This window comes from Venturia canescens, chromosome 7 (assembly GCF_019457755.1).
Source record: "Venturia canescens isolate UGA chromosome 7, ASM1945775v1, whole genome shotgun sequence".
NCBI classification, from domain to species: domain Eukaryota; kingdom Metazoa; phylum Arthropoda; class Insecta; order Hymenoptera; family Ichneumonidae; genus Venturia; species Venturia canescens.
The window spans coordinates 14,793,540-14,808,001 of record NC_057427.1 but is presented as its reverse complement, the minus strand read 5'-3'; the positions used below and the strand labels follow the sequence as shown (position 1 = coordinate 14,808,001).

The 14,462-nt window shown below is 37.9% G+C and overlaps 2 protein-coding genes and 1 long non-coding RNA gene across 4 annotated transcripts; 1 reads left to right on the top strand and 2 right to left on the bottom strand.

Moving 5' to 3' along the window:
- Positions 1 to 109: 109 nt before the first annotated feature.
- sta (stubarista 40S ribosomal protein SA) lies at positions 110 to 2,628 on the bottom strand. Its single transcript, XM_043424209.1, has 5 exons — positions 2,494 to 2,628; positions 1,935 to 2,097; positions 1,615 to 1,826; positions 779 to 1,066; positions 110 to 500 (listed from the first exon to the last, which is right to left on the bottom strand). Exons 2-5 carry the CDS (start codon positions 2,065 to 2,067, stop codon positions 186 to 188), a joined length of 948 nt encoding a protein of 315 aa, XP_043280144.1. The 5' UTR covers positions 2,068 to 2,097; positions 2,494 to 2,628; the 3' UTR covers positions 110 to 185.
- Positions 2,629 to 2,802: 174 nt separating this feature from the next.
- Positions 2,803 to 10,812, bottom strand: drk (growth factor receptor-bound protein 2 drk). 2 transcript variants are annotated; one of them, XM_043424214.1, is made up of 7 exons: positions 9,649 to 10,812; positions 9,401 to 9,532; positions 8,998 to 9,095; positions 8,548 to 8,667; positions 7,999 to 8,164; positions 6,442 to 6,615; positions 2,803 to 6,313 (listed from the first exon to the last, which is right to left on the bottom strand). In XM_043424214.1, exons 2-6 carry the CDS (start codon positions 9,476 to 9,478, stop codon positions 6,442 to 6,444), a joined length of 636 nt encoding a protein of 211 aa, XP_043280149.1. In that variant the 5' UTR covers positions 9,479 to 9,532; positions 9,649 to 10,812; the 3' UTR covers positions 2,803 to 6,313. The 2 variants fall into 2 exon arrangements, with proteins under 2 accessions (XP_043280149.1, XP_043280150.1); XM_043424215.1 differs by having other exon boundaries at positions 9,401 to 9,479; positions 9,649 to 10,811.
- A 359-nt stretch (positions 10,813 to 11,171) lies between these two features.
- Positions 11,172 to 12,962, top strand: LOC122413700 (uncharacterized). Its single transcript, XR_006261603.1, has 3 exons — positions 11,172 to 11,237; positions 11,873 to 12,124; positions 12,211 to 12,962. It is a non-coding gene; the product is annotated as an uncharacterized lncRNA (long non-coding RNA).
- Positions 12,963 to 14,462: the final 1,500 nt, after the last annotated feature.

The following is a 14,462-nucleotide window of genomic DNA, read 5'->3' as shown; positions in this document are numbered from 1 at the left end:
TTTTCGAAAAAGTTCGAATCTGTAAAAAACCTGGTTCTCATCGTTCGCATTTTCTTTTCGAAATTGTCGAAAATTTCAACTCTGATGGACATAAAAAATGTAGAATAGCTTTTTTGTCTGTCGTTCACTTTATTACAACATTAGTACAAAGTGGCGCGTCGCGTGGGCTTCAAGGAGAAAATAAGTTACGTCCATTTGTCGCTGGCCGGTGCGCCCCAGCTCTGAGCTGCTGGTGCTGCGGGTGTTGCTGACCATTCTTCCGGTACCTGCGATGCCCAATCGGCCTCGTGGGGTGGCACAACGGTGTGAGGCATGCCTGAGTGATCCATGGACGCGAGCAAAGGTGCGCTTTGCTCGGCAACAACTTCGGCCGTGGGTGCTCCAGCAGTTTCAACCTCGGTTGCCCAGTTGGTTTCAACGGCCGTTGTCGGCTCGGCGGCACTGGTGAAGTCCTTTGGTGGCGGAGCGATTTCCTTTGCCGCTTGTTCTTCTTTCTCAGCCTAAAGGAGAAAACAGTCGACAAAATGTGCTTATTTTGGGGGACAATATTCGTCTAATCAGCCGCTTGACTTTGACACTTTTATCAGAAAAGATTAAGCCTTATGTGCCGACATTTTTTATTTTCCGGACATAGATTGAATCATCATGACACAGTATGAAAATAGATTATCCTTGTTATTATTCCGTTTGAGATAGAATATTACTTCGTTTTACGATAGAAAATACAATGCTGTTGTTCACTATGTAATTCGAACGAAAAATAGCAATCGACGCATACCTCTTCGGGATCCCTGTAGAAGAAGAGATCAACAACGACGTCCCACTTAGTTTCACGGGCGATTGTACCACGGAGACGGAGAACTTCTCGGGCGAGAAGCCACCACATGAGTCCAATACTGTGAAGACTCTTCGTGTTGCACGGAATCGCAATGTCGACGAAACGAAGCGGCGAGTCAGTATTGCAGAAAGCAATTACTGGAATGTTGACGTAGCTCGCTTCGGTGATCGGTTGGTGGTCGGAAGCCGGATCAGTTACAATCAGAAGACGAGGTTCGCGAAAAGCAGCCTGGAATAATTCACCGATACTCCATTAATGTTCTATCGTTAGGGTTATTCGTTCGAGTTTTACAATATTCGCATGTCAGAAAAGATTAAGCCATGATAATCAACAAATATTGATTCAGGATGTAATCTGTCATCATCCAAAGAAACTGCAAATTTTCATTGATATCTGAAAAATTTAATAAGAAATTCAACAGTCGTTGCAATATTTCCACTATGAGTGAATTGCCATACCGACATGAATAGTCTATCAAAGTTTTACGCAAAACTTGTTGGAATAAACATAAAATTTATTTTTATCATAACAATCGACAATCAATCATAGACTTAAAGTTTAGCATAGTTTATTTTACCATTTCACAACATGCTCTATATTTTCTAAAACTATTATGTTCAAATCATGTTTCAAGACATTCCTAGAACAGAATTTCTAAACAAAAATTCCCCTCACATCTAAATTTACTTTTGATTTTGATAAAGATATCATAAATTTATGTAGAGATCCCAAAAATTCTTTGCAAAAACGATTTTGTAACAGGGATCGATTCTCACCTGAATCTGATTGGTGAACGCTCCAGGAGTGAAACGACCGGCGATAGGGGTTGCACCGGTATGAGCCGCAAATTTGAGCACAGCTCGCTGGCCATGAGGCCGGCAACTGATGACAAAGACTTCGCTGGGGTGTTCAATTGCAACAATGGCTCGAGCTGCCAAGAGAAGCTTCTCCCAGGTACGACGGAGATTGATTACACTCACTCCGGCACCTGCATGACAAAAAAATGGCCTTTAAAGAAAATTAATTTGAAAATTGGGTGCTTTGACAACAGAAGCTTCAATCAATTTTCATAGAAATTATTGATGATTCAACTCACCATCTACACGACACTTGTAGATGTATTGTTCCATTTGAAAATTGACATTTTCACTGCCAAGATGTGTGCAGGCAGCTAACATTTTTGTAACATCCTCCTCCTTGAGGGCCAACGCATCTAATCCTCCCGACATTTTAACGTTGTGGTTAAATTACGAATCAACCTGTAAAATATATTGACATGCTACAGGAAAATTTTTAGGTTCCTAATAATAAAGAAAAATATGCTACCAGAAAAACCGTGAATTTAACCAAAAGGTAAAGAAATCTTTGAACTTTGGAATAAATGGAAAATAATAAAAATGAAGAATGTGTAAAAACGGATGCAATGGAAAAATTAATGACGCGGGTCGCCAGAATGAACGGGTATAATTTTTTTAATTTCGACCGGCCACGTGTGGAGTAAAATTTTTCGGCGATAATTATCCTAACTGTGCTTACGAATGGCTATACTACGATTACAACGAAAACTGAGGTTTCAATATTTCATGTCGAAATATCAAACGATCACAAGTATTACGATAAAACAACGGAAAATATGAAAAAGCATTGAAACTCACGTTGTACGATGCCACTTAGGAGACTTCCAATGTGGAAAGGAAGTCGGCCATGAGAACGCACGACGAAGGCCTGTATACTCCGTGATTCAAAATAAAAACTCTATAGTGAAAACTTAGCAACGGTTGATAAAGTAGATGCGATTTCCGATATATGTGAAATGCACACTTATTTGATTCCATGATTACTTTCAATCATTGAAAAAATTCGAATCAATTTATGCATAAATTTTTAGATAATTAAAAAAAATATGACAGCTTCAAACGCTCTGGAACATTCCCCAAATCTCGTCAAACTCGGATTATAGTATATTTTTAACGGTTAAAAATGGCAATTTATTTCTACGTTCATTGTATTCCGCAATACATTTTCCATGTAAATCGATAGTAAATATTGTACACCAGAACGATAAGTTGCTAAACATCATTTTTACCCAGAAAACATCTACAGAAGTGATTATTCTCCGGAATAGTAGTTGCGCTTATTCGTAACACAATGACACATTCTTATCAACGACAGCACGTATTTAGCAACAACAGTGTATATTTTGTTCAATTTATAGTAATTCGGACATTGTTGTAAAAGAAAAATCGCTATCCAATATTTGTTGCTATTTATACGGGTATCGTTGATTTTTCCATTTGACTCATTTTATTACGACGTATAGATATATACTGTACATTTTTTGTCAAAATCAGAGACCGTCTCATCGGTGTATAAAGTCAGTGCTGAGATTGTTGCTGGAGTCCAATCAATTAATTCTTTCTCGTTCTATCTCTCTCTCCCTTTTTTCGGTTCATTTTTTTTGTGTACAGCTTTCTTTTTTGGCAATATTAGAAGTTCGACGCTTTCTAGTTTGAAAAGTAAAATGTATGTTAAAGTTGTATGTAAGTACGAATAGCATCAAATATATATTTCCATAATTTGATAGCATGATTACGACAAATGTCATTTTTTTGTTCAGTTTCATGTATATTTCTTCCTTTTAGCATTCTTTGAAGCCAGTAGTTAAGTACACCATTGCGTAATGATATATCGATCAAAGCTTATAATAAATTTTATGGATTCGTGTGTGCTGATTGAGATTGATAATTCATTCCTCGGCCATTGTTTTTTTTTTCCACATTCTCCGAATTGAACATAACGCAGTGTATTTTTGGGCTCAAAAAAGAAAGGCATGCGCATGGATGATTAATGTAATATATATATTGATATTAATAAAATGTAACATGACGCAATAATAATAATAATAATAATAATAATAATAATAATAATTACACAGTAACACTAGGATCTCAGTGTTTACAAAGAAACGAGTATGAGCGTGGGGGGCTTGATAATTTCGAAGGGCTTTTTTTTCTTTATCCAACACAAATACACAGTTATTGTGGTCAATATTCAACGCGTGAATGCCACAAAATGATGAACCTTCTGACATTTTATATCGTTTTCCTTTCAACATTATAACAGAGACATGAATGTAAAGCGACTATTGTTGAAGAAAGATACCAAATGTGGTAATTCCAAATCGCATGGAGATCGAACACGAAATCCTTTATCGTCGCTGTTAAAAGATGTTAATAAATTCCTCCTCCAAGATCGGATGAAGTTACCAACTTCAACGAATACAGCAAATGAATTTCTCAACACAGTATTGGTTCAATCGAAAAAGGAATTAAAATATTTGTTCATAAATCATTAAAATGTAGCAAGGGATGTTAATAAAACGGCTGTTCTCTCTGCCTTTGTTACATACGGTCATGCGTAAGAACTTTGTTTCAAGCATATACAAACACCATGTTCATTCTAAACTAAAAAAAAGGTGATGGATATTGCAGAATTACAGGTGTGATGAACAAAATCGAGAGGAACGAATATCTCATCGAAAAAGCATCAATGTTTCGTCAATTGCAAAACATTACAAGAAAACTTTTCTTCGTTGCAGTTCATGCTGAAAAGTTTATCGTCGTTCAATACCTAATTCATTTATTTTTTTTTTTCGTAGCTGAATAGATGTATAATTGTGTTTATATATGTGTATTTATGCGTATATATACATGTAAAAATGTATATATAAATATATATCTCGTTATTTCGTTTGCAATTCGTGCGAGTGACTTACTAGGCCTTTGTCGTAATGGAAATTTTACTCATGATCGAAGTGAAATCATTGAGATAAAGATACAAAGTAAAAGCCATTTCCATTTGCTAAATCGATTAAAAGGATAAATGCATTAATGCTTTAATATGGCCAGACAACATTCCAAAACATAAATGTTTCACGTTTCAAAGGAAGAAGAAGCACGACAATTGATTTGTGTAATTGAAATGTTCTCGTGAATTACCAATATATTTTATCATTAAACAATTTTCAATCATTTCATTACAATTGTACGCGTTTTTTTGATTTTTTTTCTTTTCGTCTGCGTATTATTTTTTCAATTTTTCATACACACATTCGATACATTCACGAAGTAAATCACTATATATCCCCTGGCACATTTCGTAGAGCGCGCGCAAGCTCCGATACTGGTTATTCTCACTACGAAACTATAACGTCTCACGATTTTTTTAGATATTAATGTATATATATTTATCGATTTGTTATTATGTTTCTTTCCATTCAATTATCCTCCTGTTAAGTGTTTTTCATGTTTTCTTTTCTCCTCGCGGATACAAAAGTACAAAATTTACGTTGTAATTTTAATATTGGCATGTCACAGAGTCGAAAATATTTGACTGTACAGATTAGAAGCTTGGACACCACGGTACGCGAGGAAAGGCTCGATATAACGGTTGAATTTTCATTTTTCTAACACCATAGCAGGAGAGAGAGAGAGAGAGAGAGACAGACGGACAGACAAAAACAGAGAAATAACAAAAAAAAAAAATGAAAAAAAAAAAAAGAAAAACGGCGTAGACTCGGTAAATTAGGAACCAGACAGAAATTGCTGTTCGATTAAAACTGATGATCGCGTTTTCGTTAATATTTACATACAAGTTTATTTGTATGTATATATAAATATCACATATATTTACTTCACTCGTATATACGTATATGTATATTTATACATACACATAAATAAATCGCGCCTTTTCGTACCATACGAAACTCTCGCATCGCGACTTTCTATGATTCATTGCAAGAAGCGAGAAAAGCTTTGAAATCTACTCTGCCTATAGAATAATCTGCGTCTTCGTCACTCGATAAAGTGAAAATTGTCCAGGCCATGTATTATATATACACACAGGTATATATACATATAAGATATATGTATATTGGTATGCATATTTGAAAGCTCTCAATTCGCGACACTCTCTTACTCACTAATATTTATATCGACCCTAGACGACGAGCGGGCCTTTGTGCGTGCGCGCGCGCGCGTGTGTTTTTGTGTACGCACGCGTGTGCACTCGGAGATTCAAATCCGGAGGATAAACTTTTCTCTAGTTTAACAATCAAGAGCTCCGTATCACTGAGAAAAACAAACCTTGATTGGCAGAATTGATTGAGGCAAGAGGCACCGGAGCTGTCGAACGGTAATCCGGAAGCTCCGATCCTCTCCCGTTTTTTTTGTTTTCTGTGTTTCCATTTTTTTTTTTTTCATTTCGGATTTTCTCACACCTTGATTCGTTTTCCGTCATAATATCCGCAAATAAAACAACTAATTTCATCCAAGGGTCGGTCTCTCGATCGTTCATCACCCGGCAGCGATGCCAACTTCTCGTCAATAACATTTGCGAACGTGTATTTATCGATTTTTGTGATAGTTACTGGATAACGTCGGATTGGCTATCCATCGTGATTGCACTCGAAAATATCTGAAATAAAACGACAATTTAGCAAACTAGAGTCTTTTGAAAAGAATATGTTTTTCTCTAAAATACATTTGATCTTTGGATTCTACACGAATTCAAGATATTTGAAATAATTGTTGAGTCCTACTTACCTAGGAGTGATAAGGCGTCACGTAGGTCGATGGGAAGAGTCCTCGTCTGTTGCCAATTTCACCGTGCCACCAATGCTGATCCGTGCGATCGGTAACGGTGATTACATCGCCTCTTCGGAACTCCAATTCGCCAGGCTCTTGAGGCGCAAAGTCGTACAGGGCTTGCACCAGACACTGCTCAACCAATTAACAATAAAATGCTCAATCGATACAACGTTGTGAGAATTAACGAGCGTGAAATCATACAGGTAGCTTGAAACTCAACCTAACGAGGATTACGAAGCTGAAGTTTCCAACGTTGGAGTCCAACGAAATGAACGAAAAAAACGTTTGAAACTGACCAATTTTTTATTTCACGAATCGTTGGGTGCAGCTTGTGAAAAACAACGAATCGCAAATTTGGCAGGAAACAAAATAGGAGAATTACTGGAATTATTGGAGAGTTTTTTCCGATCATTTCGTTGGACTCCAACGTTGAAAACTTCAGCGTCATACGAGGATTTTGTTTTTCTCTTCTTTCAAAAGAAGTGTTTATGAAAGTAGTACGACCGAAGACTTTAGGACCGCTGAAACTTTCAGCACCCATAATTCGTTTCGCTCGTAAAAATAAACGCAGAGAACGTAAATTGAACAGAAAAATGCAGTTCTCCCAATAGTCTGACCATCTCCGACAATTAACTTCATCCTTCCGAGTCACGTAACAACCACAATCACTAATCTCTACGGGTGTTATATCATCGAGCTATCAGATTGAATTACTGAGCCATGATCCAAGGTCAGATGTTGCTTGGCCAGTGATACGTGCGCACAATTGACGATAAATATAAAAACGTGGTGCAAGAAAATTATCTAGTTTTTCTACGTTTCCTTCTTTTCCACATCACGCCACGTTTCTCCATACGTACTCCGTACATCTTCATCTGCAACTTATACCACTAATCATAGATGGACCCTCCTTCCCTTGGGTTCATCGAAAACTAATTTAAATTTCGAGGAAATTTCTTTTGAACAAATTGTATACTTTGGAGTTGTGTACTATTTTGTTGAAGACCAGAAAGCCCTAATTCTCTCATATTTCTCGAAATCCATGTGCTACACACTGAAACTAACACAATGGCAGGCAACTAAAAAACTATGTCAGTCTCAAAGTTTGTAGAGTATTAATCTTAGCGGTGGGTTCCTCATAACTGGAACAAATTTGCATGCCGAATGAGCATTTGAGTAATGAAGTTTTTGTCGATTTCTTGATCCTCCACCAGATACAATACTATTTTTATGAAATTAAATATCTATACTTTTTTTTTGTTATTAAAACCTGAGAGGTTCACGAACTGGCAAGCTCCTTTGTCAATATGATAACGATTTACAGCCCAAATCCAAACTGCAGTTCATTGGATCTCGTTCGACAGATTGAAAGTTGCAAAATCAGATATGAATTCAGAGTTCTAATTCCACAACACTCCTCTCATGTTAAGCAATCTCAATTCGTTATGTAAAGACAATAAATAGTCGGGATATTATGAAAAGTATAGGTAAAAATGAGAAATAAATAAGCACCTCTTCGGGGACCATATCACGAAGTTTGACGTCTTGAGAACGGGAGACAGAAGCAGTCCGATGGTACTCTACCAGTTCATTGAGACTACTGAATTTGACCACCCAGAGGAAAAATTTGCCTTGTGCGTCACGCAGTACTTTGAAATGTTGCACTCCGTCGGAACATCTATGAGGAATAAAAAGTTTTCAATCGCAATTTTGGTGAGTCAATAAAAGTGTCGATGGATAGGAAATGGATCTAAGAAAAATTCGTCCAAAAAAATTCGTTGAAAATAATCCATCAAAGAAAGTTGATAGAAAAACAAAAGTGCCATGGTTAGACAAACCGACTCATTGCATGAAAATTTAATGGGTTATGCTTTGAATTGTATTTCTTCAATTAGTATTACCGCAGAGATATTAGCAGGGAGAATGTGTTACTCAAAGAATGGTCGAACAAAAAATTTTCATTTTAAAAATTATTTTTTCATTGAATTTTCTTCAAATCAGAAAATGAAAAAACACTTGAGCAAACAAGAAAGTAACGTCAGCAGTGTGATAAACGCTTACTTGACAGAGAGAGAAAAATCTCCAGGAGAACTTTCGCTGATCCTGATGAGAAAAGCTCCCTCGTATTTGTTGGAAAGTAGTCGCTCCGCGTCAGCTCTTGTTATTCTTCCATAGTACCAGCTGCAGAGGGAAAACAAGAATAGTTGAAATTTCACGACCCTGAAGTTTGCAACGTTGGAGTCCAACGAAATGAACAAAAAAAACATTTGTAATTCACCAATTTTTTACTTCACGAAGTATCAGTGCAGATTGAAAAACTACGAATTGCGAATTCGACAGGAAATGAAATTGGAGAATTACTCGAATTATTAGACGGTTTTTTAAGATCATTTCGTTGGACTCCAACGTTGCAAACTTCAGCGTCATGAAATTACAGATTCATTGAAAACTAATTTATTTTCTATCGAGTATGAATATTAAATTAAAAAGAGAACTCAATGTAAATCTTACTCGTGATTTCTCATTTCTATATAATTGCTAGGGATGAGGCCTTCCCTTGATTCCAGCTCTGCTCGATACCAATTCATGTCATCCTCCATATTGAGGATCTATGTAGCAGAAAAAAAGTCATGAAGGAATTGCTTCAATTCTTAGACATACATAACTTTTTGATGGTATAAAATACAAGACAAGGGAGGAATAGTATAGAAAATCCAGAGGCTATGTAGTGAAGCGTAAAAGGGTGGGAAAGGTGGGGGAGTTTCTGTTTTAGATGAGACGTGACCGAATTGGATCGTATGTAAGAAACTTCGTCAGAGATAGATGACGCACGTAGCGTATCGATCGAGCCTGAGGCATCAGAACTTCGAGAGTAATTATGTATCAAGATAAATAATAAAAAGAGAAAACGTACCTTGAGAATTTGACTTCTTCGAAAGCTGAGCTCGTCCTCAGCCGTAGCATTAAAATCATGTTTCGCTATAGCTTCCATTCTTCTCGAAAATGCGATGAATATATATGCGATATATAAGGGTACGACCCGATACTAAATGTGTATGTATATATATATGTATATACGTATACGTCTGTTTATCGATATATGTATATATAAGTATAATTACATATATAGATATATGTATATTATAGCTGCACCCCACCAACCTGCAGCCCTCGTTTCCTCTCTTGGTCAGACAGCGCGGTATAATTCGGAAAAATAACAATCGCACACCTTCGATATGGTACAAATCCGAATTGTGTCTGCCGCACAATTAACCGATAAACACGGTTGCACGAATAACTCTCGAAATCTTACGCCTACACGGTCGGATTACACTTGTGTTGACGCACGCACACGATCAGAGACAAGGCACTTGGTCGAACAGTTGAAACCGATTTATTCTTTTCGATCCAACTTGTATATATTTCCAATCCCAAGCAAAGTACATTCATATATACATATGTACGATTCGGTGTATGTATAAAGCAACACACACTCGGTAATTTTGCTAAACACGGAACTAGCCAAGGAGAGACGATCGAGGCTTCGAAAGTGCTCGTAAAACAAAAAAAATACGTGACGTTATTTTAAAGATGGTAAAGTAATTTAGAAAATAAAATTTCCCCAGATAAAGAAATTATGGGACACTGAGATTTCGCTTTATACGTCCACGCACCCGAGATTCTCGAGTTTTCTCGGGTTTTGTCACTTTTTTTCCCAACGTCCCAGTTAGCTCGACAACGCGCGCGCGCACACAAATACACAACACGATAAACACGCACGCACACGTTTCTCGGCTTTTTCTCTTTCTCTTCTCCCACACGTTATAGCACCGCACACTTTGTATACCACGCTTGAAAAAAATATTCTTTCCTTTTTGGACTCCTCTCAGCAACACGCGTTGAGACACATTTCTTTTGTTTTGTTCCTTCGCGTTTCTCAATTCCTGATTTGTACAACCAGCATTTATTTTATTCTACGAGCTCAAACGCTTATTGTCGCGGATTTTGAAGATGCGAGATACGAAATGTCAAAGTTGTGTGATTAGATGGTACACCGAATGAAACACGCGCAAGCAACGCTAGAACTCGTTTCTGTTTTTATTATTTATTTTATTTAGCTGCGAATGTTGTATAAATTCGAATCCCCTCTCTATTAATCTCACGTTAAATTCCCGATGCACGAGGATCGCTTTATCTTATCAGGCATCACACTCCACACGGTCGTCTCTTCTACTAGTAATTTTTTTCGTCCTTCTCGCTCTCTTCTTCTTCTTTCCGTTTGTTCTTCCACCACCCCCCTCCACGAAATACTCGACCACCTTCGCCAAAGCTGCTCGTCTCGTGCGCAGCCACGTCTGCGCCGCAGCACAGAGGGCGCTCCCCGTCTCGTCTCGTTTTTCTTCGTCGTGCCACCGCGATTTCATTTCCCCCATAAGACGATTCTTCTAATTCCTTTTTATCACTATTTATTTTCTAAAAAGCTTCCTTTATGCCTTCTTTAATATTATTTTTTCGCGAGATTATAATTGAGCTGTAGAGAGAATCCAATAGAGTTCGCTCTAAGCCTCGTGATTGAATTTCTTTGAGTTCATTTCCTTCATTTTGCGTAGGTGTGGAACATGCGCAGTAACCATCGAAATAAAAAATTAAAAAAAAAAAAGAAAAAATGAACCAGAGGTATTTTACTCTCGTACGCGCGACACCGTCAATGACCCCACGGCCCCTCTTTCTCCTCTTCGCTATTTCGTCTGGTGAGATTCTCAATTTTACGTTCGTCGAACCATCTTCGCAGTTTATCGTACAAATTCTTTCGTACATATTCGACGAATCGGATGACAATAGGAATGATTTACTTATCGCAAAAGCCCTAAATTCAGACACGCCGCATGACATTTTGACAAATAAGTCTCCAGTGTTCGAAAAAAGAAGCGTTTTTTTCTCAATTTTCTTGACTTTTCTTGATTTTTAAACTAAAAAAATGGAAAATGTATATCGCGTAATGAATATCAAATGAACGGCCATCATTTTTATTGGTTATGCTTGCAGAGCATCGAGATAAAAAGAGGGGCAATTAAATCCAGCATTTACGTGTTGTACGGGGAAAAGTTGAATCGAGCAATTAAGGTGTAAAACGCTTGTACGCTCATTTGGATTTGCGCATAAAAACTATTACGCAACATTATTCCCGCTAACACGCGCGTTGTTTATCTGGGTTATTGTATTATTCGAGAACGACTGCCTATTCGTGCGTAAGCGGGTTAAAAGATGACGTTAAGGGGCACGCGCATTTCCATCGCGCATTAATTTCTCATTTTTGGACGTATAAAATATAAAATTCAAGTATTTTAATTTTTCGTTCTTAATTAGTTTTTCTTTTCGATCTTAGAGGGCACGCGGAATCCGCTGTGACACGTTACGGCTTCCGCGTTCACGAATACTGCATTAGGAAGCAAAGAATAAGGTACAAGGGTTTTATGCGTATACGTATATATATGATATATTTACAGTGATACACTGAGAGGATAAACGCTAATATAAACGGAAATTAAATTACTTTTGTGCAACAATTTGTGCAACTGAGAGCTCTGCATGAATCCAACGATGAAAAGACTCACGTCGTCACGTACAATGAAACTTGGTATGTAAATTCGAAGCTGTGAACAAGATACGTGTCTTATCTCTCTTTAATCTATGACCAAAAGATTTCAAAGTTTTTTGTCCTAGACATGGACACGAGGTTGAAAATAAACAGAAAAAGACAATTATAAACAGACAAAAAGCATTATCCCAAGTATTGTTTTCAAAGAACGAAATTAAGAGGCTGCGAGAGTGCGAGAGAGAAAGCAGGTGACGAAATAGTAATAACGGAATTATCCTCGAATCACGCTTTTAAAGAAAAAGAAAGTACAGTGTTCCGCTGTGTTTACGGCGTATCAGCGTCAGTTCCAGCAAAAACAATTTTGATCGGTTCGGTCATGTAGAAAATGAGATTACTTTCGAAATAATGTCGAAGTTGCGGAGTCGTGAAGCCTGTTACGACAAAGCGCCTCTGTGTGTCATCCTAACCAAACCGCTAGGTCCGGCACCCAGTTTCTTCGAAACGCCATTTTTTCGTCGTCTCCAAGGCTCTCTTCGCAACAAACATTTTTGTGATTGCGAAAAAACGAAATTTTGCATATTCGAAGGATTCGACGCGTGTGATATTTTTTTTAATACTTCGCTTCCGAAAAAAATCAGTTGAAATAAAAGTGACAGGCTGAGAAATGCACGGATGCATATGACAATATAATTATGTAAACGTTTCGAATTTTCACGAAGGAATTGTTGAAACCTTATTAAATGTGACACACATTTCGATGTGAAATATAACCCGTGTGCACGAAAAATGAGGTTAGCAAAATAATGTCTATTGGGCTGCTCACGTATAAACCCTAACAGAAAAATGGAACATACATTTTTTTTCTGCAGGCCATCAGACAATAATGGCAAACTCACATGACAATTTTCATTTGTAGTCATTGTGTAGTTACAGTCACGGATATTGTAACGTGTGTGTACTTACACCGCGAATTCATGAATAAGCCTCGTATCCGTTTCCTGCGGAGCGTGATTTACCGAGCCAGGACGTGTCCGCTTCCGCCTACGCCCGACGAATGAAATGACAAAAAACGTCAACTTTTGGACGTATTTTGATTGGAAGCTTACGATGATGTTTAGTTAATTTGTCCTCGACCGAATAGATAACATAATACGATAATGTAGGAAAACATAATCGGAAGAATGTTTTCGAATCACATTTACGATTTTTCAAATGCAATTCGCATTGAACGTTTTTATTGGATCATATGAAAAAAGCCTCATTTATGCTCCGTGAATTTGCGAGGTTTCCCAATCGCGAGGTATAAGCAGAAAGAGGCATTATAGTCAACATTCGTTCCGCGACCTCTGACGATGAGCCAGCACTTGCAGGAGAATCCTCGAGAGACCCAATTGTGTCTCAAATCGCTCCCCGTGAGATTCGACTTCAATTCTCTCCCTCTCTTACTTTTTTTCTTGCATATTTTTTGTTCTTAACCTTTTTTGGCCTGTCAGTGCTATTTCAATGATACGAACGTGGAAAATTGGGCGAAATTCATTCTGCTCGAAGGCACTTGCGGACTTTGACCTTTTAATGAAAATTTCGTATTGGATTCGGTCGCGGTAAACGGGGAATGCGACATGTTCAACGATTTTTTGATCAATCACGGGAACCGCAGGGAAACTCGCGACTGAGATGAAATTTATCGTCGAAATATCGTGAAAAATATCGAAACTATTACCGACACTCAATTGAACAGAATTATCCTTGGGGTCACACACGACCGCTGATCTTGAGCGAGTAACAGAGAAATTTATATGGGTTCCGCCTCGAAAAGTTTCCTCGACTAGTGCTGCCCTCGTCCACAGTATTCAACAGTCGGTAAAACAGAAAATTGTAAACTGAGTGATCGACGTTACGAATTCTTCACTGCTTTAAAATTACATTCAAATGACTTTTCGAAAATCATTTTACTATAAAATAAATAAGAGAATGTCGCCACTGGATCTCAGTCGAATAGTAATCCACTTACGAAAAAGTTTGAATGAAGCTTGAACAAGGCTTTCGAACAGAGCTTGAAAATTCGACCGCAAGAGGTCTCGGACCGTCCGAGCGAAAGAACGAAAGGCCAAATCCGCATGATCACGCGGCAATGACGTAAGACTCGTTTTTATACGTGAGCAGTGCGAGCAGAGAATAAACGAGTACAAAACCCGTGACGAAGGCCCCACTGTGTTCATTAGCGTAGCTACCGCGACTCCGTCGATGATATATATCTATAAAATCGTCCCCTTTGCCGGAGGAAACCACGAGAACCGCATCCTCGAGCTCGTGGCTTCTCTGCTCGAAGCCTTTCACGGTTTCGCACTCGGTTTCTTTTTCCTTTGTTCAAAATGTG